The 24,107-nt window shown below is 38.6% G+C and overlaps 1 protein-coding gene and 1 long non-coding RNA gene across 2 annotated transcripts; both read right to left on the bottom strand.

The window, feature by feature from the left end:
* Window positions 1-7,182: 7,182 nt before the first annotated feature.
* Window positions 7,183-17,564, bottom strand: LOC308397714 (uncharacterized protein). The gene is made up of 12 exons (XM_080883792.1): window positions 17,437-17,564; window positions 13,545-13,651; window positions 13,244-13,412; window positions 12,030-12,900; window positions 10,535-10,653; window positions 10,324-10,446; window positions 9,597-9,662; window positions 9,387-9,475; window positions 8,611-8,716; window positions 8,308-8,413; window positions 8,098-8,159; window positions 7,183-8,004 (listed from the first exon to the last, which is right to left on the bottom strand). Exons 1-12 carry the CDS (start codon window positions 17,449-17,451, stop codon window positions 7,912-7,914), a joined length of 1,926 nt encoding a protein of 641 aa, XP_080739918.1. The 5' UTR covers window positions 17,452-17,564; the 3' UTR covers window positions 7,183-7,911.
* Window positions 17,565-22,280: 4,716 nt separating this feature from the next.
* Window positions 22,281-23,769, bottom strand: LOC308397502. Its single transcript, XR_013971790.1, has 2 exons — window positions 22,970-23,769; window positions 22,281-22,875 (listed from the first exon to the last, which is right to left on the bottom strand). It is a non-coding gene; the product is annotated as an uncharacterized lncRNA (long non-coding RNA).
* Window positions 23,770-24,107: the final 338 nt, after the last annotated feature.

Below are 24,107 nucleotides of genomic sequence, written 5' to 3'. Positions count from 1 at the left end.
GCTCAGCTACAGGAGGTGGTGGTTCATTTAAAGCCTGTAGGCTCACCTTATGATCCTATCCCTCCCCTTTTGCTGAAAGAAGTTTTTTCTACCTTAGGTCCAACTATTTTAACCATTTTAAATAGCAGCCTTACTTCAGGTGTGGTTCCAAAGAATTTCAAAGATGCAATTGTGCAACCACTTCTTAAGAAACCTGGGCTAGATACAAACGCTGTTGAGAATTTTAGACCAATATCTAAGCTGCCCTTTTTATCTAAAGTCTTGGAAAAAATTGTATATGACCAATTGATCTCATACTTGAATGCACAAAATGTTCAGGAGATTTTTCAATCTGGTTTTAAAGCAATGCATAGCACTGAATCAGCACTTTTAAGAATTTTTAATGATATATTTTTATCATGTGATTCTGGTGAAAGTGTCATTCTTATTTTACTCGATTTAACTGCTGCATTTGACACTGTAGACCATGAAATTTTAATCTCACGTTTGGAGCAGTGTGTCGGTATAACAGGTGTGGCTCTGAAATGGTTCAGGTCTTACTTAACAAACCGAACCTTTTCAGTTCGCTTAGGAAACTGTGAGTCCTCCCAAGCTCCGTTGTCTCATGGAGTACCACAGGGTTCCATTCTGGGCCCTATCCTGTTTTCACTTTATTTACTTCCATTGGGCTCAATTTTTAGAAAACACAGACTCTCGTTTCACTGTTATGCAGATGACTGCCAGATTTATGTTCCTCTTAAAAAGAAAGATGGGTCATCTGTAAATCGTTTACAAACATGTCTGGAGGACGTCAAGTCGTGGTTGGCGCTAAACTTTCTTTGTTTTAATGATTCTAAAACTGAAGTAATGGTGTTCAGACCTGCCTCCACTGCTGTTCCGTGTGTTGATTTGCAATCCCTGAAATCATTCTGTAAACCAGAGATTGTTAATCTGGGTTTTAAAATGGATCCTGAGCTTAAGCTTGAAAGCCAGATCGGGTTGGTTGTAAGGTCTAGTTTCTTTCATCTGAGGCAACTGGCCAAAATTAAGCACTTTCTTACGAGACAGCAATTTGAAACAGTAATCCACGCTTTTGTAACCGTTCGGCTGGATTACTGTAATTCTCTTTATTTTGGGGTGAGTCGATCTTCTGTTCTTCGGCTGCAGTTAGTCCAGAATGCTGCTGCACGCCTTTTAACTGGCACTCATAGATACGAGCATATCACCCCAGTTTTATATTCACTTCATTGGCTGCCCGTGCATTTTAGGATCCATTTTAAGATGCTTTTATTTGTTTTTAAATGTTTGTCCAATGCTGCCCCTGTGTACCTCTCTGAGCTTCTTCATCCATACATACCTTCCCGGTCCCTCAGGTCGGCAGACCAGCTCCTCCTGAGTGTGCCCAGGACTAATCGTAAGCTCAGAGGGGATCGGGCGTTTGCTGTGGCAGCACCAAAATTGTGGAATGAGTTGCCTTTACATGTTAGACAGGCACCTTCCTTATCTGTTTTTAAATCACGTCTTAAAACATATTTATTTACCTTGGCTTTTAGCACAGCAGGACTTGTGGATGTCTCTTAATACGTTTCTTATTAATTATATTACTTTTAATTTTAAGATATTTTATATGTAATTTAAACTGTTTCCTCTCTGTTTTATATTTGTAGCACTTTGGTCAACATAGTTGGATGTAAAGTGCGTTATAAATAAAGATGCTATGCTATGCTATTTTGATGGGGCGAATGATCAGATTTCACAAACAAACAGAAAATCATTTATGAAGCTGATCTTTAGACCCGTTGAGGAAAAACCTGCTGCAGACACATGATCTAAGACGGCTGAGGTGCACTGGCACAACACAACCTCAGTGATACATCACCTGCCAGTAGAGATGCTTAGGTCACTCAGCCTTGGCACAAAAGGCGGTGAAGACAACGTGTGCAGGAAAGAGGTGAGCGGGATGGCATAGACCTTCCCAGCAAATGCCTATTCGATCCAAAATAAGACGGAAGAATGAGACTGTCTCACAGGCTGTTCACCTGCTACTGCATGATGTAAAGCTCAGGGCTTCACTGTGCAACTGGTTGTTGAGAGCTCAGCCTGATGTCCAATAACGACAGTCTGCTTACAGGAAGTGGGTGAATCTGCAGTCCGCTGCTCTGACCAGAGAGGAGATGACTGTGGACTCCAACACTGGTCTGCGCACAAACACACTCCATGTTTCTGTTGATCTGAATGATTATGGTATTTTCATAGGTTTTAGTTTAATGAAACAAATCAATCTTCTTCTACTCAAAAAACTGATCATGACAGAGACATGAAGATTCATCATGAGACTGATCAACAGGACATTTTAAATCAGAGTAAAGTTGTTTCTAAAACTTTAACGTTACTCATTTATTAATGTAAATAAAAACAAACACTTCTGTCTTCTAAATCTGTTCAACTCTAACGCTGCATGAATGAAGTTAGCAGCTGGAAAACATCTCTGTGTGAGAGTGATTCAAACAACACCAATAAAATACCACTGATGTGTTTTACGTGGATTTCAAACAGTACAGATGTTATTCTGATATGAAATGTCGATGTTTTATAGTTTGTAAATAAAGGCACCTCCATATTGGAGCCACTGCGTGGCAGTGATGCATCCTTGAACCTGTGTGACTTTGCCTGTGTGACAACAAAACTATCGACTACACTACTCACTAACTTCACAACACAAAACACTAACTTTAAACTCCAAACACGCTAAAAGTCACAATTCTTTCACATCTCAAAACTTTCTTTCTCTCTCTCGCTCTTTTGCTCTCTCTCTCTTTCGCTGCCATCACTCATAAAACTTCTCCGCCTTTCTAAACAATCAAATGCCATGATGCCGTATTATTATTTTTTTATTTGATTTACCGTTTCCCCCCCAGTAAATATAAACAACAATAGTATTCAGGAAAAAGCTTTACGTATATTTTTTTTCATAACTCTGGTTTTATAGCCTATCAACACAATTTAAAAACTAGTATATAGTTTGAAGTCCACACTTTTTATATAAAAATGGAGAATCGGGGTTGTTTTGGGTTGAAAGCATCTTGTTACTATGTCATCTTAAATTGGTCATGCGATTGGTTTACCTTGACTATTTTATTCTTCCTCAGCCAATCAGCAGCACAATCGTCTGTGTTGAAAAATAGTAATGAGTCCACACCGCATTTTCTTGTTAGTAACAGCGTTTTAATGATAGAAATGGTAATTATTCAGATTAGTTACTGTTATTCCCATCACTGATAATGACACAATTATTTCTACCACTAATCATTTCTACCACTCATAAATGGTAAATGGACTGATTCTTATATAGCGCTTTTCTACTCTCCTGGAGTACTCAAAGCGCTGTATGCAACGCTGTATACAAACTAGTGACGGTATTTAATAATCTATATCCACAAATGAAAATTGTAAATAAATGACATTAGATGAGCACAAATCTACGGAAGAGGATTAGGGCCACTGGAAAAAAAAAAGGATTCTGACTTTAATCTCAGAATTATGACTTTTTTTCTCAGAATTCTGACTTTAATCTCAGAATTATGACTTTAATCTCAGAATTATGACTTTTTTCTCAGAATTCTGACTTTAATCTCAGAATTATGACTTCAATCTCAGAATTATGACTTTTTTCTCAGAATTATGACTTTAATCTCAGAATTTTGAGGTGGGCACCTGCAGGCTTCCAGCTTCAGTGACAGCGATGTGTCCAGTTTGGCAGGTGGAGAACTAATTCACTAAATATGGTGGATATAAGTGATTTTTTGCGTGGCCGAGGGGTCCCGAAGATGCTATTTTATTAATGGAAGAGCAGAAGGTGAGTAACAAAAAGAGAAATCGTTTGGTGTCTCCTATTTCTACAGGAAAACAGTTACGGTACAGTTACGGTTAGCATGCTTGTTAGCTTATAACGTTATATAGGAATGAACGTGTTTCACGATGTTACAGTATACTAGGTGAATTGACGTTTTAACTGTTGTTGATCGCAGGATCATCCCAGATGGGTTCGTTGCATTTTATTTTATTGTTCTACTATTTCAGAGTTTTTCAAGGCAGTTAAGCGGAGCTGTGTTACAGATGCTAGCCGCCTGCCAATATCACTGATATATTTGATGTGTACAAGTAAGTTACGGTGTGTTCACACCGAACGCGATGGGCGCGTGAAAAAAGCCCCAAACGCCCCTAACTTGACGCGTGCACCAATGGCGTGTCCAGCGGGGTGGCCTGGGGGGGCACAGGCCACCCCCCCAACCAGACTGGCCACCCCAGGTGCCACCCCAAAGGCAAAACAATAAAATTCAATCAAATATCAAATGTCCGATTATGTTTTCACGGTGACGCTCAGATATCCGAGTGTAAGTGAATGCAGCATCGGCTTCTGCGCTATGTGCATCACGTTAGCAAAGGTAGGAGAGCCAAGCACGAAAGACGTCACTGCAGGAAACAATTTTTCGGTGAAAGAAAATGAGGACAGAATAAATGTCCCGGTAAGTAATATTAAGTTTGTTGAGTTTAGTAAACTTCGGCGAAATTAGAATACCAAGGAAAAATAACACTTAAAGAATTATTGCAGCCGTGGAATATTTCAGACAGTATGCTACAGAGGGCAGCTAACATAAGAGTTATGAGTTATAAGATGTAATCTAAGTCGTAACATTGCTGTATGGAGCTGCAGATTTGGTTGCAGGTTAACATAGCTGGACTGGCCATCGGGCTTATTTGACTTATTTTTTATTTTTTTTGTAACGGCATGAACAATGAGAGGTGGTGGATTGGCCAGATGCAGGTCGATGTGTAGAAATAACTCCGTTGTTTGGTGGTGGCTATGGCGGGGCTTCCACAGAGGCAGCAGGTGGATGAGGGAAGGGGAGGCAGGAGGAGAGCCCCGAGGCAGCCGCCAGTCCGAGTGTCAGGTGAACTGAACTTCAGGTAAGAAGTTATGACCTGCAGTCTATCTGGGTCAGATATGAACTAAGTTTAGGTGGAGTTTATTTTCATGTTGCTGACTTTTTACTGTCAGTTGCAATAACTCATACTGCGTTCTAGCCAGCTTGGAGTTTTTATACAGCTGTTCGGTTGCTATGATGTTACTGATAGTGAACTTTATTTTATTCATAAGGTTAGTAGAGTTGCCAACGGCTCCTTAAAAAAATGGAATGGTCCCTCAATCAGAGAAAATATTACACGTTTCGTATTGAGCTGAGAAGAGACGCAGTTTGTCCCGGACTTCAGCTAGAATGGAAAAAAGACACAAAGCTGGATTTATTCTGTCTTTACGCTGCACAGCTGCCTCTTCTCTCATCCTGCCTCTCCTGTTGCTACTTCAATCATGAAACTGATCGATGATCAGCTGATCGGCTTTTCTCTCTTGTTTGTTTATCGCCCACTTTGCGCCAGAAAGATGAAACCAGCAGATGTTGCGCTAAACAACAGCAGCACGTTTAAGCTTGATCGGCTGTTGTTAGAATTTATTTAATATTAATTTCTAGTATCAGCTGATGTTTGCTGGAGCCACAGCTGTAAAGCTGCTGGTCATGATGTCGGTTTGGATATCTGGTGAGAGGGAAACGTGAAGACCACCCACCAGGATCCTTTTTTATGTAGCTGACAGCTGGTAACTGTGCAGGGGCGGGTCTAGCAAAGTTTTGCCAGGGGGCCAGGTAGGGCATTAACAGGGAAAGGGGGCACAAAGAAATACTTTTCTTTCTTATTCTCATTTAAAATGTCTCGCTTTTATTAAATAATTATCTAAATCTTACAACCAAAGTTTTTATCTGACGTAAAATGTATAGAAATCATACATATACCAACAAGACTGTACATCACTGTCACAACAGGGTTTGTTTTCATTCAAAGGCTTTATGGCTTTAATACCTGGTGGGTCGGTCTGTAGTCAAAATGCCCGATTTTCTGTCCCAGTCCAGCCCTGCAGGTTATACTGGCAGTGTCACCATGCCAGCTGAATGTATTTCATCATCAGCCAGTGTTGTTCTTTATCAATATTACCAAAGTTTACCATAAGGCAGCATAGAAAGTATTTACTTGCTTTCAGGTTTTATTCAAATATTAGTCTTTTCAGTTGTTTCTCCACTTTTTTCCTGTTTCAAAATCAAACACCAGTTTGTGAGAAGATTATCTTCTTTTTTTAACAGGCAGATAAAGTTTTGCATTGGCATTGGCTAATTTGTCAATTGTTTGCTACAAATGTTCGTATTTTAATATTCAAAAATGTTTTTGCCCAAAACATATGTGCAGTATATGTCAGTAAAAATACTATGCAAATATTGCTGTCCTTGAATGCTGAGTAAACACTGACAAAGCACTGATTGTATCTCTTGTACTTTATCAACGCAGTATCTAAAAACTTTGCACCGTAGTGGTTAAAATCTCATTCTAATAAGAGTTAAAAGTGCATTTGGTTATTAGGTTTATAGGATTATTGAATTATGGTTAAGGGTTGGTAGAATTTTTTTTTTAAACATTATCTGCCAATTAAATCTGCCACCCTTCTCCAAATCTGTGCCCCTACCTGGCCCCCCCAACAAAAATTTGCTAGACACGCCACTGGCGTGCACATTCGCACCTCTACGCGTGTCCAAGAAAAATCCATCGCGCCCCAAAATATCATATTTTAACGCGCGTGAACAGGTGTTGTGCCAAAGTAGTTACCCCCGTCAAAAATTGTTTCCCCATTCACGGGAGCGCGCAAAGTAGGAGGAGCCACTTGCCCAGCTCCGTTCTGTACGCTACTTGTCACTGATCTGCAGTCGACGCGATAAAGAGTAAAAGCTGGAAAACAGCAGACTCGATGAATTTAATATTAGTTTCGTGATATTGTAATGTGCCGTGTGGAAGACAGTTTACCTTATAATGTACACTGAAATAACCTGCTGGGAATACTTTGTCTAGAAAAAGACTTTGATACTATAATACTGTAAAACCAGATGCGATCATGGAAACACGTCGCTCTCCAGTGAATTTACACTCGGTTTACACTTTGTAGCGAAGCTATCACGAATGAGTTTATTTGCAAAATCAATCTCAGTATAACCAATAAGTACAGTAAATTTGGAGAAGATGTCTTATTCACAGCAAAAGTTATGGAGGGATACAGATTTTATCAGGCTGTGTGGCATCGGCTGCCAAAATGTGTGCCCCCCCCCCCCATCTGTAATCCATATTGCCTTTGCCATCACAAAGGGTATATTTGCCAAATAAGTCACAGTATAACCAATAAGTACAGTAACTTTGGAGACCATGTCTCATTCACAGCAAAAGTTATGGAGGGATACAGATTTTATCAGGCTGTATGGCATCGGCTGCCAAAATGTGTGCCCCCCCCATCTGTAATCCATATTGCCTTTGCCATCACAGAGGGTATATTTGCCAAATAGGTCACAGTATAACCAATAAGTACAGTAACTTTGGAGAAGATGTCTCATGCACAGCAAAAGTTATGGAGGGATACAGATTTTATCAGGCTGTGTGGCATCGGCTGCCAAAATGTGTGCTCCCCCCATCTGTAATCCATATTGCCTTTGCCATCACAAAGGGTATATTTGCCAAATATGTCACAGTATAACCAATAAGTACAGTAACTTTGGAGACCATGTCTCATTCACAGCAAAAGTTATGGAGGGATACAGATTTTATCAGGCTGTTTGGCATCGGCTGCCAAAATGTGTGCCCCCCCCATCAATAATGCACCTTGGCGTTGCTATCACGAAAGAGTTTATTTGCAAAATAAATAACAGTATAACTAATAACTACAGTAACTTTGGAGACCATTTGGTTTTTTAGACTTTTTAATTTAACATCTACATCTATATATGTAGATATGTGTTCTCGACAATGTGTGCCATAAGAACACTAGCTGTGGACCTTTAGTGTCAACTATGTACAAGCGAGACAAATAAACACATCTTCTGGTGGTGGGCTTTTCACGCAGAGCTGGTGGAACCACCGCAAACACATCTCACACTGAATCTGTAAAAAAATAAATAATTACAAATCCCAATGTTAAAATTTCATTTATGGGAATTGATCATAACATTTAGCAGTCTTTCTTGATGTCATTACCCATTTGTTGTCAGTTTCATGCTCTTCTTCCCCGCAGAAATGACAGATGTTTGTCAAGTCATCTGTTTTAAAAAGTGAAAAAATAGCACATAGAGTATACTACCTACTGCACTTATTACTTCATTCAAACAACTATATGGTTTGTTTCTACAGCCATCATGATGAAAATATTCATGATGTGAGAACACTGAATGGTGGAAAATGAGTTACCTGTCTCTAGGAGAAGAGTGGTGGCAATTTGCAGCCTGTGTGTGTTTATGGCCTTTTTTGTAGACAGAAAGTCTATTGACTCTTTTCGCAAGATCTTTTCAGCAAACTGAAAAAGAGATTCGAAGATGACTAAATAGGCTAATATCGTAAATGTTATTTTATAGTAATTTGTTTCCTGTGAATCAATTTCTTTCTTTTATTGTGTAATTATCTTATATTCCTTTTCCTGTCATTAACATTTATTACAACACAACATTTCCAATATTCTCGTATATATGTATGTATTACGGTTAAGACTCGTACTTTCAATGCAAAGACTCCACATGAGGTAGCGTCCACTTGTTTTGGGTGTTTGACTGTGTCACAAGTCCATCTTGAGACGTTGCATCCTTTTTTTCGCATGAATGCCCTGAAAGACAAGTACAATAAAAACAAATAACATGTTTTAAAATTTTGGTGACACAAGAAGGTGAACAGTATGGAGAGCTTAAGTGTCTGTTGAACATCAAGTTAAGAACTGACCACATGTTTTGTTAAAATCATTACTTTTTAAAAGTCTACAACGCATTTCCGTGGACAATTACTTCTGCTTTTTTTCCCGTTTCCGCCCATGATATAGAAATCAATCACTTACACAGTACACTTTGAAGAGATGTGGAGGAGGAGCAAAGATGAAATTCACACATGTATAACCTATGTGAAATTATTTTAGACATTTGTCTGATGTTTTAGTGCTAAACCTCCGCAACACTTTATGCAACTACTAAACATTATTCTCCCCATGCTATATTTTCTAATGTAAAAACATCATCTCATACAGACATCAGGTCCTCAAATAAACATTGAAACATGGGGAGACTTCTCTTTAAAGGCAAAATTAACCCATAACACCACAATATCAGAAGGCCAACACAAAAATTCAAACCTGTTGCTGCTATTTTTTTAATTTTGAGTGCCAATTTTTTTTTAATTTTTTTTGATTGACATCATACTTATAATTGTCATAATAAACACATAAATAACAACAGCAACAAAGCGTTTAATAAAGGGTCAAAATAAATTTCAACATTTATCCTTACCTTGTTGATTCCAAACAATTTTGGATACCTTGTTTAGTTTCTCCGAGTGGATCAAGATACAGTGACTTCTTTTCTTGTGGGTAAATGACCTACAGTAAAATTATGTGGAGAATTACATGTAATAATTCAAGAGTTAAGATTATCTGCATGCCATGCATTTGTCTTATAAAACTGATTTGATGAATATTGTAAATGCAATTATTTTTTTACCACTAATGTCCAGTGATGATGTTCATTTACAATTCCCAGAATGACTTCATGCTCCATGGGTTTGATCTTAAATTGAAACAAAACAATAAAAATATTCACTTCAGAAAGAAATGCAATAACATGTTGTTTAGAGTCCTTTTTTATTAAAGCAATTTATGATATATTATATATCATCCACTTATAAAGTACTGTGCGAAAGCCATGATTCACCCCTCATTTCTTTAACCTGTGCAAGAAGCTGGACTATCTTATATTTTTTATAAGTGGTTTTGCACATTACTTCCTCCAAGACTAATAAAGGTCTTTCTAAGGATTTTTTTTGGACATGGAGTTCATTTTCAATCATTTTCAATGCGATCCTTTTACCATCTGCAGAATAATGTTTAATGCTTTCTTAAGCCTCTTTAACAGTGACGTAAGAATCACTTGATAATAAAAAGGTACCTATTAAAGAGATGAAGCAGTGTTGATGATTTCAAAAGAGATATTAGCCCAAATGTTTGAAAATTTCAAATCAAGCATTGATTGGAGTGTGTACAAAAAGAGGAGGAAACCAGACAAGCAGAGAACAAAAGAGAACTGTCAAGTCTGATAAACTATCCACATCTACTAACCCCAGTCTCAATTTATTCTTTCAGCATAAGCTGTTATCCAATCTAAATCTGGATGTGGATATGATCAGAGGTACTTAAACAATACACACAAGATTCTTTCTAGAGATACCTACCTTGAGTCTTGGAGCTTTTCTCTTCCAAATGGCAGTCATTGAAAATGAATCAATGAATGCTGCTTTTGCTGAATTATGACGATTGCATTGTCTCACCATGATCTCAAGATATGCATTAATAGACTGCGAATACAAAATGTAAACATTTGTTAACTGTTGTCAATGAATAAAACACTGATAGTTGCATTGTTGTCAGTAAAGATCAATGTACCTCACTTTCCAACTCCATGTCTGGACCAATTTGTTGGATATCCCAGTAGAATAATTTGTAAGCACCAATTCTGGAGAGTAGAATGTGAGGACTCTTTCCAGCCCAGGCATCCATTATATCTACAAAAAGTAATGAGAAAAAGAGATAAGTCAGCAGGACTAAATGTAAATCAAAATTTCAAATGCATAACTTCTTATGTAGTTGTCTGACAAAAGACGTGTTTCAGGGTAAATACTTTTAAGACGCTGATAAAATGGGCACATGGTTTAACATTGTATTTTGTAAAAAAAAAAAAAGGAGAACTTAAATTTGCTTTTATTTGGGGGTAAAGTTACACTTACAATGTTCTACAAAGAAATTTAAATAAATTCATATTAATAAAAGAAAAGAAATTTAAATACATAGCAATAGAAATGCTCTTGCCCCCTATCATATCTTTTTCCAGCAAAAACACCTATTACAACAATTTTTTAAAATTATGTTTAGTTGCAGCTACATGACTATATTTTAAAATACTCAGGCTCAAGGCTTGCACCTGTGGCCTTTACTATTACATAACCTTTTCTGGAAAAATGTTATTTTTCTCCTCCAAAACTAGTTTTATTATCTGTAAAATAGAGTGTCAATTTTTGGGCTGTTAAAAGCAGCGTCTTAAAGAGTATTTGATCTTTCGAACTGTTGCTGGCAGGCAGTCATCATCACAACATTAATATACTTCTTGTAGTGGGCATTCTATGTCACTAGCAGCATATATGACAGCAATTTTGGAAAAGAAGAAAATGAAGAACATACACTACTAGTCAAAATTTGGGACACACCTTCCCATTCAGTGTTTTTCTGTGTGTTCATGCTTTTCATGCAGTGACAATCATCTTAGGTGACTACCCCATGAAGCTCACTGACAGAAGGCCTAGAGTGTGCAAAGCAGTGATCAAAGCAAAGGGTGGCTAATTTGAAGAATCTAATATATAAAATATATTTTTGGTTCTTTCATACTTTTTGGTTTACTACATCATTTGTGTTAGGGTTAGTGCTCCATATGTGTCCATTCATAGTTTTGATGCCTCGAGTTCTAATCAACAATGAATCTACAAAATAGACAAGGAAATTAAGAAGCAACATTAAAATGAAGGTGTGTCCAAACTTTTCACTCTTAGTGTACATCAGATGTACAATATCAATCATGAACATTCTGGGTTACACAACAACAAAAGAAAGATTCACAGTTTTGAAGGACTCACTTTTTCATTTGTGTAATTTTACACATGTGGCTTACATCCTTTTACAAGTTTTCTATAATGTTTTGCCCCATGAATGTTTTTTTAAAGCATTAACATATTGTTAAATTTAAATATTCTGTTAGGAAATATACCTAACAAAATCTTTTTAAAGGTGTAAAATTTCCTATGCCATGATCTACAGAGTAATGAAACAAACACTGTCATAGGAACAAAAGTCCTTTTTTAAAAAATAAAAAAATATTATATTTATTTACATTTCTCTGCAACTGTTGGTTCTATGGTTTGTGCTGTAGATTGCTGGGCTGTAATCTGTGGAGCTGAGGCTTGTGTGGTTGTAGCATTTGGAGCTGTGGTCTGTGAGGCTGGGTCTGCTGTTGTGGTCTGTGAGGCCTGGTCTGCTGTTATGGTCTTTGAGGCTGGGTCGGCTGCTGTTTTGGATTCGGTTTGTAGAGCTGTAGCGTGTTCTGGTGCTGTAGCACTTGTGGCTGGTTCTGGTGGTTCGTTGTCTTTCTGTGCTGTTGCTCCTGACTCTGGTTCTGATACCGTTATTGGTATACCTTGTGGAACTGGAAATGGATGTTTAGTTTGAACTGGTAGTGATGTAAGTGATGCCATTGGTGCTGTAGCCTGTGTAGCTCTAGGAGGAGGTGCTGGTGCTACCGCCACTGGTGCTGCTGTAGCCTGTGAAGCTAGAGCAGATGCTGGTGCTGCTTGACCTGGTTGTGCTGTTAGTAATGTGGCTGCTGTTTTCTTTAAACCCCGGTGTGGCACTCTTGGCATGCTGTCTTTGCTTAACTTTAGTTGGTCAATATTTACTTTTGGAATGATTGTCCCATTGGAATCCTGAAGATCTGCACTTTTACCTTGGATTGCTGTAATAATGTAAGGGCCTAAAAAGTTTGCTTCAAGTTTCCCCCCTTTCCTCTGCTGGCTTCTTATGTTAGCTCTTAAAACTTTGTCACCAACTTTGAAGACGACATCTCTCTTCATCATTTTTATTTTGCCCTTTGTTTTTTCCTGAGCTTTGACCACGTTGTCCTTCACCAGTTCCAACAGTTTTTGATGCTTTTGAATGTCTTCCGACACCTCCTCCTGCCCCACAATGTCTTCCACAGTCTCATCAACCTTTGAATCAAAAGACATGTCTATCATTACTATAATTTGTGTAAGATACACAGATAATACATAAAAGAACTGAGAAATACAGTGAAAATTTACATTAAGTGTCTTTGGTAAGGTTTTAAGACACAATGTATTTCTGGCAAAGCTTCAGTGTATCCTGGGATTGATTGGACATGAAGAAAACTGTTATTGAGGGGTGGAACAATCCATAGAAATATTCAGTGTTGTTGTCCTTTTATGGCGGTGACATAGCATCCATTGAAACTGATCTGCCTGCGCCTCAAAAACTAAAAAAGTTTCATTGTGTGGGATTTCCGTGTAGTTTGTCACAGACAAAGAGACATACCATGAACTCTTCTGGGATTTCGGAAGGATAGCGAGCCTCTCTGCCGAACATTAGGTAGTAAGGCGAGTATTTGGTGGTCACTTGTTTTTTAGTTCTGAGTCCAAACATTACAGCATCCAGGTACTCATCCCACATTTGTGGTTGGTTGCCAATGACTTTACACAGGGCTCTGACAATGAAAGCACATAGAAGACATTCATATGAAAGATCATTTACAGTTTTTAATAGTTTAATGTCATGCATTAATGTTTTGTTTGAAGGGAACCCCCATAAATGTATAACATGTACTCCAAGAATTTACCTCTGGATGGTGCCATTCATTTTCTCCACCAGCCCATTCGTTTGAGGGTGATAGGGGGAGCAGAGGCTTCTTTTAATTTTTAACAGTCCACAAACCCTTTTGTTGAGCTGCAAAATAAAGTTATATACACTGGCTATAAGCACATGTTGGGGGAAAACTCTGTAAAAAACCCAGGAGAAATAAAGACACAATGAGACAAAGTTACTTTCTTTATCAAACGTGTACACGGGTGAGCTGCTAAGAACAACTCACACCATGCACAGTGGCTTGGTAATTTTTATAGGAAAGACAGTGAGAACAGGATAAGAAAATACAAAACAAATAAAATAAACAACTCCATATGTGGCGCTAGTCTCGTCAGCAGAGAGCTGGGAGAAGGCTGTGAGAGATAAAACAATCTAAAACAATATGTCCCAAAACAGTATGTCTTTGCTGAGAAAGTCTAAAAAGATAATTCTAAACTAATCTAACCATAGACAAAAGGGCATGCTTGCACATTTAAAAGTCATACTAATATCTCAACAACAGATTTATAAAGACCAGAAAATTAACCATTTTCAAAAAATTATTCAAATATGAGTTCACATATTTTTGCCAAAGACTAAAGTACTTACAGAATTGACAAATTCTTTGCCTTGGTCAGTAAGAATCCTTTTCGGGGCTTCGAACTGGTGGACGAATTTTATGAGACAGTTTGTCACTTCCCCGGCTGATTTTGACTTTAAAGGGTATGCTTGTGGCCATTTTGTAAAATAATCAATAAAAACACATATGTATTGATGTCCATTGTTGGTTTCAGTAAGTTTTCCAATGAGGTCCATCCCAACCAGTTCAAATGGCTGAGAGACCTTAAAAAGAAAATCATAGTTAAGTTAATAATACTGAAATTACACAGAATGCTAGTCTACTGTTATAATTTTTTTAAGTATATAATCAGTAGGTTTCTAAGCAATGAAAACATTGTGTGATTAAATGTGATTATTTGCTATGGTCGATGACTAACCTTTATCGGAATGTATTCTGCTGGTTTTTTAATTGTTGCAGCACTTGCCTGGCAAAGTGCGCACTGTGAAACCTAATCAAAAATAAAAGCAATTCAATAACAAACACAATAGTTGATGATCAAGGTTTACATAACTTATTTTGAGAGATACAGAAACATTGCTGTGTTCCTCTTAAAATAATTTAGCTGTAGTCGAATTACATAGAGTTTGTTTTGGAGTACCCACCCAATTATTGATGTCGACTGACATCCCTGGCCAGTAGAACCGCTTTGAAATGGCTTCTCTTGTTTTTGTTTGCCCGCAATGGGCCCCAGTAGGACTGGCATGAAAATCTGAAAAAATTGTGTTTGCCTCATCAGCCCCACAGACTACCGTTGTCTTTATGGTTTTGTCTGTGCCTTTGTAGCGCCAGTAAAACAGCTGCTCCCCTAAACATAAACAAGAAAATAGAAAAGTTTATTATAGCTGTTTAAACCACGACAGGTCTATATGTGGTAAAAGTCATGACAATACATCTTGAATGTAATGAATCAATTATTTATGTGATATAATTTGGGGGTGACTATTGGACTGGTTCTCTATATTTATGACAGTATGACTACTTCAGAAACCAAAAAGATTATGCCACACACAAGACTGTATTACTGATACTAAAAAAAGTGATGGGTGTGTAAAGTAATTATGACTAATGGCCTTCAGATATCATGGATTTATTTTTAATACAAATATCAATTCGAAGTAGTTTAATTCCAAATTTCCTGCTGTCAGTAATTTTCCACATATGTAATTTAAAGACATAAAGACATAACAGTGGGTACACCTGCGTAAATGGGTGTGGCACATACCACTCCAAAAGTAATTACGACGTAATATATTGTAGTTAAGCTATAAAAGGACAAAAACAGTTCTTAGTTAACGCTGTCTACTTAATAGCAAACCTTAAAACTTTTACTTTAATAAACGCACATGTGCCTATTAACCGGGGTTAACTAGGTCAAAGAAAGGTCAAGCTAATTAAATCGGTTAGTGCAAATTAAGACTACACATTATGCCATTGTATATGTATTAATATATATGTATTGATGACATTTATAAACGCTACAAAGTTGCAGTTATTACCTTCAATGTCGTAAATAGCAGCTTTTCTTCGGAGAAGAAATTTCTCTTTCTTCGTGAAAAGCGCTGGATACTCGCCTTTCAGTTTATATGCAACCAAAATCTTGTACTCGTCTGGTTCCATCCTCTTGTGGTGTTTGTTATTTTCGAAAACAAATTGTAAAGTAATCTTTTAGTTAGCTCAGAGGCACTCTGGTTTTCGGTTCGTGCGCACAATGTGAGCTAATTTGCATAATTGATTAGGAAAACCCACGTGACCGGAGATTTTGGAAAAATTTGACAATGTCGGAGTCGAGTAGGCCTACGAAAGGTTGGCCAAAACTAACTTGCCAACTTTTGAAAAGCCCTGTTACTTACAAAGACGATAAATATATATATTTAAATGTTGTTTTAAATTTTATTTATTTACAAAGAAAAACTCTGCCAATGTGCATCATCATAGATTGGGGGGGGGGCACACATTTTGGCAGCCGATGCCAAACAGCCTGATAAAATCTGTATCCCTCCATAACTTTTGCTGTGAATGAGACATGGTCTCCAAAGTTACTGTACTTATTGGTTATACTGTGACTTATTTGGCAAATATACCCTTTGTGATGGCAAAGGCAATATGGATTACAGATGGGGGGGGGCACACATTTTGGCAGCCGATGCCACACAGCCTGATAAAATCTGTATCCCTCCATAACTTTTGCTGTGAATGAGACATCTTCTCCAAAGTTACTGTACTTATTGGTTATACTGTGACTTATTTGGCAAATATACCCTTTGTGATGGCAAAGGCAATATGGATTACAGATGGGGGGGGGGCACACATTTTGGCAGCCGATGCCACACAGCCTGATAAAATCTGTATCCCTCCATAACTTTTGCTGTGAATAAGACATCTTCTCCAAATTTACTGTACTTATTGGTTATACTGAGATTGATTTTGCAAATAAACTCATTCGTGATAGCTTCGCTACAAAGTGTAAACCGAGTGTAAATTCACTGGAGAGCGACGTGTTTCCATGATCGCATCTGGTTTTACAGTATTATAGTATCAAAGTCTTTTTCTAGACAAAGTATTCCCAGCAGGTTATTTCAGTGTACATTATAAGGTAAACTGTCTTCCACACGGCACATTACAATATCACGAAACTAATATTAAATTCATCGAGTCTGCTGTTTTCCAGCTTTTACTCTTTATCGCGTCGACTGCAGATCAGTGACAAGTAGCGTACAGAACGGAGCTGGGCAAGTGGCTCCTCCTACTTTGCGCGCTCCCGTGAATGGGGAAACAATTTTTGACGGGGGTAACTACTTTGGCACAACACCTGTTCACGCGCGTTAAAATATGATATTTTGGGGCGCGATGGATTTTTCTTGGACACGCGTAGAGGTGCGAATGTGCACGCGTCAAGTTAGGGGCGTTTGGGGCTTTTTTCACGCGCCCATCGCGTTCGGTGTGAACACACCGTAACTTACTTGTACACATCAAATATATCAGTGATATTGGCAGGCGGCTAGCATCTGTAACACAGCTCCGCTTAACTGCCTTGAAAAACTCTGAAATAGTAGAACAATAAAATAAAATGCAACGAACCCATCTGGGATGATCCTGCGATCAACAACAGTTAAAACGTCAATTCACCTAGTATACTGTAACATCGTGAAACACGTTCATTCCTATATAACGTTATAAGCTAACAAGCATGCTAACCGTAACTGTACCGTAACTGTTTTCCTGTAGAAATAGGAGACACCAAACGATTTCTCTTTTTGTTACTCACCTTCTGCTCTTCCATTAATAAAATAGCATCTTCGGGACCCCTCGGCCACGCAAAAAATCACTTATATCCACCATATTTAGTGAATTAGTTCTCCACCTGCCAAACTGGACACATCGCTGTCACTGAAGCTGGAAGCCTGCAGGTGCCCACCTCAAAATTCTGAGATTAAAGTCATAATTCTGAGAAAAAAGTCATAATTCTGAGATTGAAGTCATAATTCTGAGATTAAAGTCAGAATTCTGAGAAAAAAGTCATAATTCTGAGATTAAAGTCATAATTCTGAGATTAAAGTCAGAATTCTGAGAAAAAAAGTCATAATTCTGAGATTAAAGTCAGAATCCTTTTTTTTTTCCAGTGGCCCTAATCCTCTTCCGTAGATTTGTGCTCATCTAATGTCATTTATTTACAATTTTCATTTGTGGATATAGATTATTAAATACCGTCACTAGTTTGTATACAGCGTTGCATACAGCGCTTTGAGTACTCCAGGAGAGTAGAAAAGCGCTATATAAGAATCAGTCCATTTACCATTTATGAGTGGTAGAAATGATTAGTGGTAGAAATAATTGTGTCATTATCAGTGATGGGAATAACAGTAACTAATCTGAATAATTACCATTTCTATCATTAAAACGCTGTTACTAACAAGAAAATGCGGTGTGGACTCATTACTATTTTTCAACACAGACGATTGTGCTGCTGATTGGCTGAGGAAGAATAAAATAGTCAAGGTAAACCAATCGCATGACCAATTTAAGATGACATAGTAACAAGATGCTTTCAACCCAAAACAACCCCGATTCTCCATTTTTATATAAAAAGTGTGGACTTCAAACTATATACTAGTTTTTAAATTGTGTTGATAGGCTATAAAACCAGAGTTATGAAAAAAAATATACGTAAAGCTTTTTCCTGAATACTATTGTTGTTTATATTTACTGGGGGGGAAACGGTAAATCAAATAAAAAAATAATAATACGGCATCATGGCATTTGATTGTTTAGAAAGGCGGAGAAGTTTTATGAGTGATGGCAGCGAAAGAGAGAGAGAGCAAAAGAGCGAGAGAGAGAAAGAAAGTTTTGAGATGTGAAAGAATTGTGACTTTTAGCGTGTTTGGAGTTTAAAGTTAGTGTTTTGTGTTGTGAAGTTAGTGAGTAGTGTAGTCGATAGTTTTGTTGTCACACAGGCAAAGTCACACAGGTTCAAGGATGCATCACTGCCACGCAGTGGCTCCAATATGGAGGTGCCTTTATTTACAAACTATAAAACATCGACATTTCATATCAGAATAACATCTGTACTGTTTGAAATCCACGTAAAACACATCAGTGGTATTTTATTGGTGTTGTTTGAATCACTCTCACACAGAGATGTTTTCCAGCTGCTAACTTCATTCATGCAGCGTTAGAGTTGAACAGATTTAGAAGACAGAAGTGTTTGTTTTTATTTACATTAATAAATGAGTAACGTTAAAGTTTTAGAAACAACTTTACTCTGATTTAAAATGTCCTGTTGATCAGTCTCATGATGAATCTTCATGTCTCTGTCATGATCAGTTTTTTGAGTAGAAGAAGATTGATTTGTTTCATTAAACTAAAACCTATGAAAATACCATAATCATTCAGATCAACAGAAACATGGAGTGTGTTTGTGCGCAGACCAGTGTTGGAGTCCACAGTCATCTCCTCTCTGGTCAGAGCAGCGGACTGCAGATTCACCCACTTCCTGTAAGCAGACTGTCGTTATTGGACATCAGGCTGAGCTCTCAACAACCAGTTGCACAGTGAAGCCCTGAGCTTTACATCATGCAGTAGCAGGTGAACAGCCTGTGAGACAGTCTCATTCTTCCGTCTTATTTTGGATCGAATAGGCATTTGCTGGGAAGGTCTATGCCATCCCGCTCACCTCTTTCCTGCACACGTTGTCTTCACCGCCTTTTGTGCCAAGGCTGAGTGACCTAAGCATCTCTACTGGCAGGTGATGTATCACTGAGGTTGTGTTGTGCCAGTGCACCTCAGCCGTCTTAGATCATGTGTCTGCAGCAGGTTTTTCCTCAACGGGTCTAAAGATCAGCTTCATAAATGATTTTCTGTTTGTTTGTGAAATCTGATCATTCGCCCCATCAAAATAGCATAGCATAGCATCTTTATTTATAACGCACTTTACATCCAACTATGTTGACCAAAGTGCTACAAATATAAAACAGAGAGGAAACAGTTTAAATTACATATAAAATATCTTAAAATTAAAAGTAATATAATTAATAAGAAACGTATTAAGAGACATCCACAAGTCCTGCTGTGCTAAAAGCCAAGGTAAATAAATATGTTTTAAGACGTGATTTAAAAACAGATAAGGAAGGTGCCTGTCTAACATGTAAAGGCAACTCATTCCACAATTTTGGTGCTGCCACAGCAAACGCCCGATCCCCTCTGAGCTTACGATTAGTCCTGGGCACACTCAGGAGGAGCTGGTCTGCCGACCTGAGGGACCGGGAAGGTATGTATGGATGAAGAAGCTCAGAGAGGTACACAGGGGCAGCATTGGACAAACATTTAAAAACAAATAAAAGCATCTTAAAATGGATCCTAAAATGCACGGGCAGCCAATGAAGTGAATATAAAACTGGGGTGATATGCTCGTATCTATGAGTGCCAGTTAAAAGGCGTGCAGCAGCATTCTGGACTAACTGCAGCCGAAGAACAGAAGATCGACTCACCCCAAAATAAAGAGAATTACAGTAATCCAGCCGAACGGTTACAAAAGCGTGGATTACTGTTTCAAATTGCTGTCTCGTAAGAAAGTGCTTAATTTTGGCCAGTTGCCTCAGATGAAAGAAACTAGACCTTACAACCAACCCGATCTGGCTTTCAAGCTTAAGCTCAGGATCCATTTTAAAACCCAGATTAACAATCTCTGGTTTACAGAATGATTTCAGGGATTGCAAATCAACACACGGAACAGCAGTGGAGGCAGGTCTGAACACCATTACTTCAGTTTTAGAATCATTAAAACAAAGAAAGTTTAGCGCCAACCACGACTTGACGTCCTCCAGACATGTTTGTAAACGATTTACAGATGACCCATCTTTCTTTTTAAGAGGAACATAAATCTGGCAGTCATCTGCATAACAGTGAAACGAGAGTCTGTGTTTTCTAAAAATTGAGCCCAATGGAAGTAAATAAAGTGAAAACAGGATAGGGCCCAGAATGGAACCCTGTGGTACTCCATGAGACAACGGAGCTTGGGAGGACTCACAGTTTCCTAAGCGAACTGAAAAGGTTCGGTTTGTTAAGTAAGACCTGAACCATTTCAGAGCCACACCTGTTATACCGACACACTGCTCCAAACGTGAGATTAAAATTTCATGGTCTACAGTGTCAAATGCAGCAGTTAAATCGAGTAAAATAAGAATGACACTTTCACCAGAATCACATGATAAAAATATATCATTAAAAATTCTTAAAAGTGCTGATTCAGTGCTATGCATTGCTTTAAAACCAGATTGAAAAATCTCCTGAACATTTTGTGCATTCAAGTATGAGATCAATTGGTCATATACAATTTTTTCCAAGACTTTAGATAAAAAGGGCAGCTTAGATATTGGTCTAAAATTCTCAACAGCGTTTGTATCTAGCCCAGGTTTCTTAAGAAGTGGTTGCACAATTGCATCTTTGAAATTCTTTGGAACCACACCTGAAGTAAGGCTGCTATTTAAAATGGTTAAAATAGTTGGACCTAAGGTAGAAAAAACTTCTTTCAGCAAAAGGGGAGGGATAGGATCATAAGGTGAGCCTACAGGCTTTAAATGAACCACCACCTCCTGTAGCTGAGCAAGAGTAACCGACTCAAACTGTTGAAAGACAGCTGAGCAAACTGGAAGATCAGAGGGGTCAGATGTGGGCAAAATCTGCGCCCTAGCCAAGGCTACCTTGTTTATAAAGAAGTGCAGAAACCTTTCACACATTTCAAGTGAAGGCTCAAAACTAAGAGCAGAGGGAGGGCTTAAAATAGTCTCAATTGACTTAAACAATATGTGTGGTTTCTGATAATTCACCATAATAATATTTGCAAAGTGTTTCCGCTTTGCTTCTTTTATTGTAAGCTGATATAAGGCCCAGCACTCTCTTAAACTTTGTAAAGAGACCTGTAAGTTATCTTTTTTCCATCTCCGCTCAGCCCTACGACATTCACGCCTCGCAGCACGGGTTTCATCGTTCAACCAGGGTTCAAGCTTTGTCTTAGGATGCTTAATTTTTAGAGGAGCAACAATATCCAAGACAGTCTGACAAGTGGTATGAAACCAAAAACTGAGTTCCTCTACGTATTGGAGTGTCTCAGGAATGGAGAACTGATTATAGTAGGTGGAGAACCGTGCTGCCGTGGAACAATTTAACAAATGAGATGTCTTTGCAGGGACAAGCCCCTTGAATTCATTTCTAGATAAAGAGATGTCAAACAGAACCGGCATATGATCAGAAAAAACAGGATCGGAGAAACAGATCTGTGTGGCAGCCATCTTCTTTTGGGTCAAGACAGCAAACAGAATCTGAAGGTTTGTGATTGTCGTCACAAAGCCGAGGATTCAAAGCAGAGATACGCCGTCAGATTCCCGAGCTCCTGGAATCCTATGTGGAGACAAACTTGCTGTTTGACAGGAAGTAGGAGAGGCCGCACATTTTCATGCCTCAGTTAATGACCTGAAAATCCGGCTTCCCGTTTGCAGGACTGAGATAAATAAATCTGGATTTACCAAAATACCAAGGTGTGACTTCAGGAACAACGCTATTTGTACAGCTGTCAGAGCTCAGTGTGGACGGCTAATCACAGACAGATTGATGCAGTTGGTTAGAAATCATTTAATATTTGTTTACAGGAAATAAACTCTAATTAAATGAAAGTTACAGTGACTCACTGCGCCACCATGTGATACAGAAAAGAACAGGCCAAAGCAGCTGGTGGTAGTTACTCAAGCTAACTCAGATCAGCTGGAGAGAAAGACACTAAATTAACATCAGTGGTACTGAAAACAGCTGTAGATAATCTTACATCTATGCAAATATTTGGTTCAGATGAAAACAGTTTGATGATGCCCTCAGGTGCATGACTGTCATCACTGACAAATGAAAACAATTTAACCTGATTTATTTCATTCTGTTACAGAAAATAGAGAATGAAACAAAAATAAATACAGCAGAAGGTTTGGATCAAATCCAGCTCAGCATTTCCAAACATCAGTGGTTTTTACACCTGCATCAAGATTTGTGTGTCTGCAGAGTCCCAGCAGACATGTGACGGACACAGGTCCTCCTCCTCAGACTCACCTGACCACACACTCAGGTGTAGTCAAGTCAGGTGAGTCGCACCTGTGACACGTTCATTGCCCCCCTCTTGAACTGTGGTGTAACATGGCCTGGCGGCAGAGGCGGAGAGCACCACCTGAAGTCAGAAACAATAAAGTGAAAACTGTGCTGCCACATTAGAAACACATCTAAGTGATGTCACATTCCTGTTGTCGCTCTGTCACACTGACCTCTGCATTCAGCTTCCTTCTCTTCACATCGTCATACACATGAAACATCAGCAGCTCGCAGGTCTTCTTGTGATCTCAGCCTGCATTCGAGCCACAGCACAGAACACCAACCCTCTCTGCTCGAGGGCTAGCATCTGTAACTGATCTGGGACTCGTGTGCCAAAGCGTTATTAAAAAGGACTCGACTCCTCAGCAACTGACAGTGTGTTTGTCACATTCAGACTGACCCAAGGACCTACCTCTCACAGCCAGCAGCTGACCTTTGGCCTCCAACATGCAGTTGGATCACAAACTCTTTTGACTCAGTCAAACCTCAGAGAGGTGTTGTGAGTCATATTGCAGGTTCTGCTTTCATTCTGGTGTCTGAAGAGGTCCAGCCCACAAAGCAGATCTTCAGTCTGTCAGTCCTTCTGAAAAAAGTCAGAATTCTGACTTTAATCTCAGAATTCTGAGAAAAAAGTCAGAATTCTGAGATTAAAGTCAGAATTCTTTTTCTTTTTTTTCCAGTGGCCTTAATCCTCTTCCGTACAAATCTGACTGAGAACTTAAACTTCACCTTAATTTTTCCGTCTGTCCTGCTCACATCTCCAATGTTTGCACACGTTGTCATTAGCATGTCTTCACTCCACATCGGCCACACCGCTTTGCTAGCTAAAACAACGGTGTCGGCACATAAGGATGCTGTCACAGCTTGTTGATTAGCTGCATAAATACAAATGTGAATCGCATCACTGGCAGGAGCAGCCAGTCACCGGTCACTACTGACTCACACAGCAAAAAATCACAGAATGAATTGTTGTGTATTTATTTTGATTTCAATTCAGGTTGGATTTTTTTTTGTGTCCGCAGTGCAGATTTTCTGTGCGCAGACCATGCCAGCAGTGTGCGATTGCGCATGCGTGCAGCTTAGAGGGAATATTGGTCCAGATAAACAGAATCAACTTTTCCCCCTGGATGGTCAAGCACGCATCTAGATCTGAGAACAGCATCTGAGAATAAATTAATTTACATATTAAAGACTCAGCAGAATTTGGTTGTAAATATTTGGATTTACTAAACAGAAAATTAATGTCACTGTGGGCGGCTGATGGATTTCACAGACAGCAAAGCAACAGCAAAAAAAAAAGAGAAAAAAAAG

This window comes from Rhamphochromis sp. 'chilingali', assembly GCF_963969265.1.
Source record: "Rhamphochromis sp. 'chilingali' genome assembly, chromosome: 5".
Classification (NCBI taxonomy): Eukaryota; Metazoa; Chordata; class Actinopteri; order Cichliformes; family Cichlidae; genus Rhamphochromis; species Rhamphochromis sp. 'chilingali'.
Note: the sequence above shows the minus strand (reverse complement) of the source record. Positions and strands in the feature narration are given on the sequence as shown.

Coding starts and splice junctions, on each gene's coding strand:
- LOC308397714 (XM_080883792.1), bottom strand. Junction 12,901..13,243: donor AAATCCCAGAAGAGTTCATG/GTATGTCTCTTT, acceptor TTTGATTCAAAG/GTTGATGAGACTGTGGAAGA. Junction 9,476..9,596: donor ATCATCACTGGACATTAGTG/GTAAAAAAATAA, acceptor ATTTTACTGTAG/GTCATTTACCCACAAGAAAA.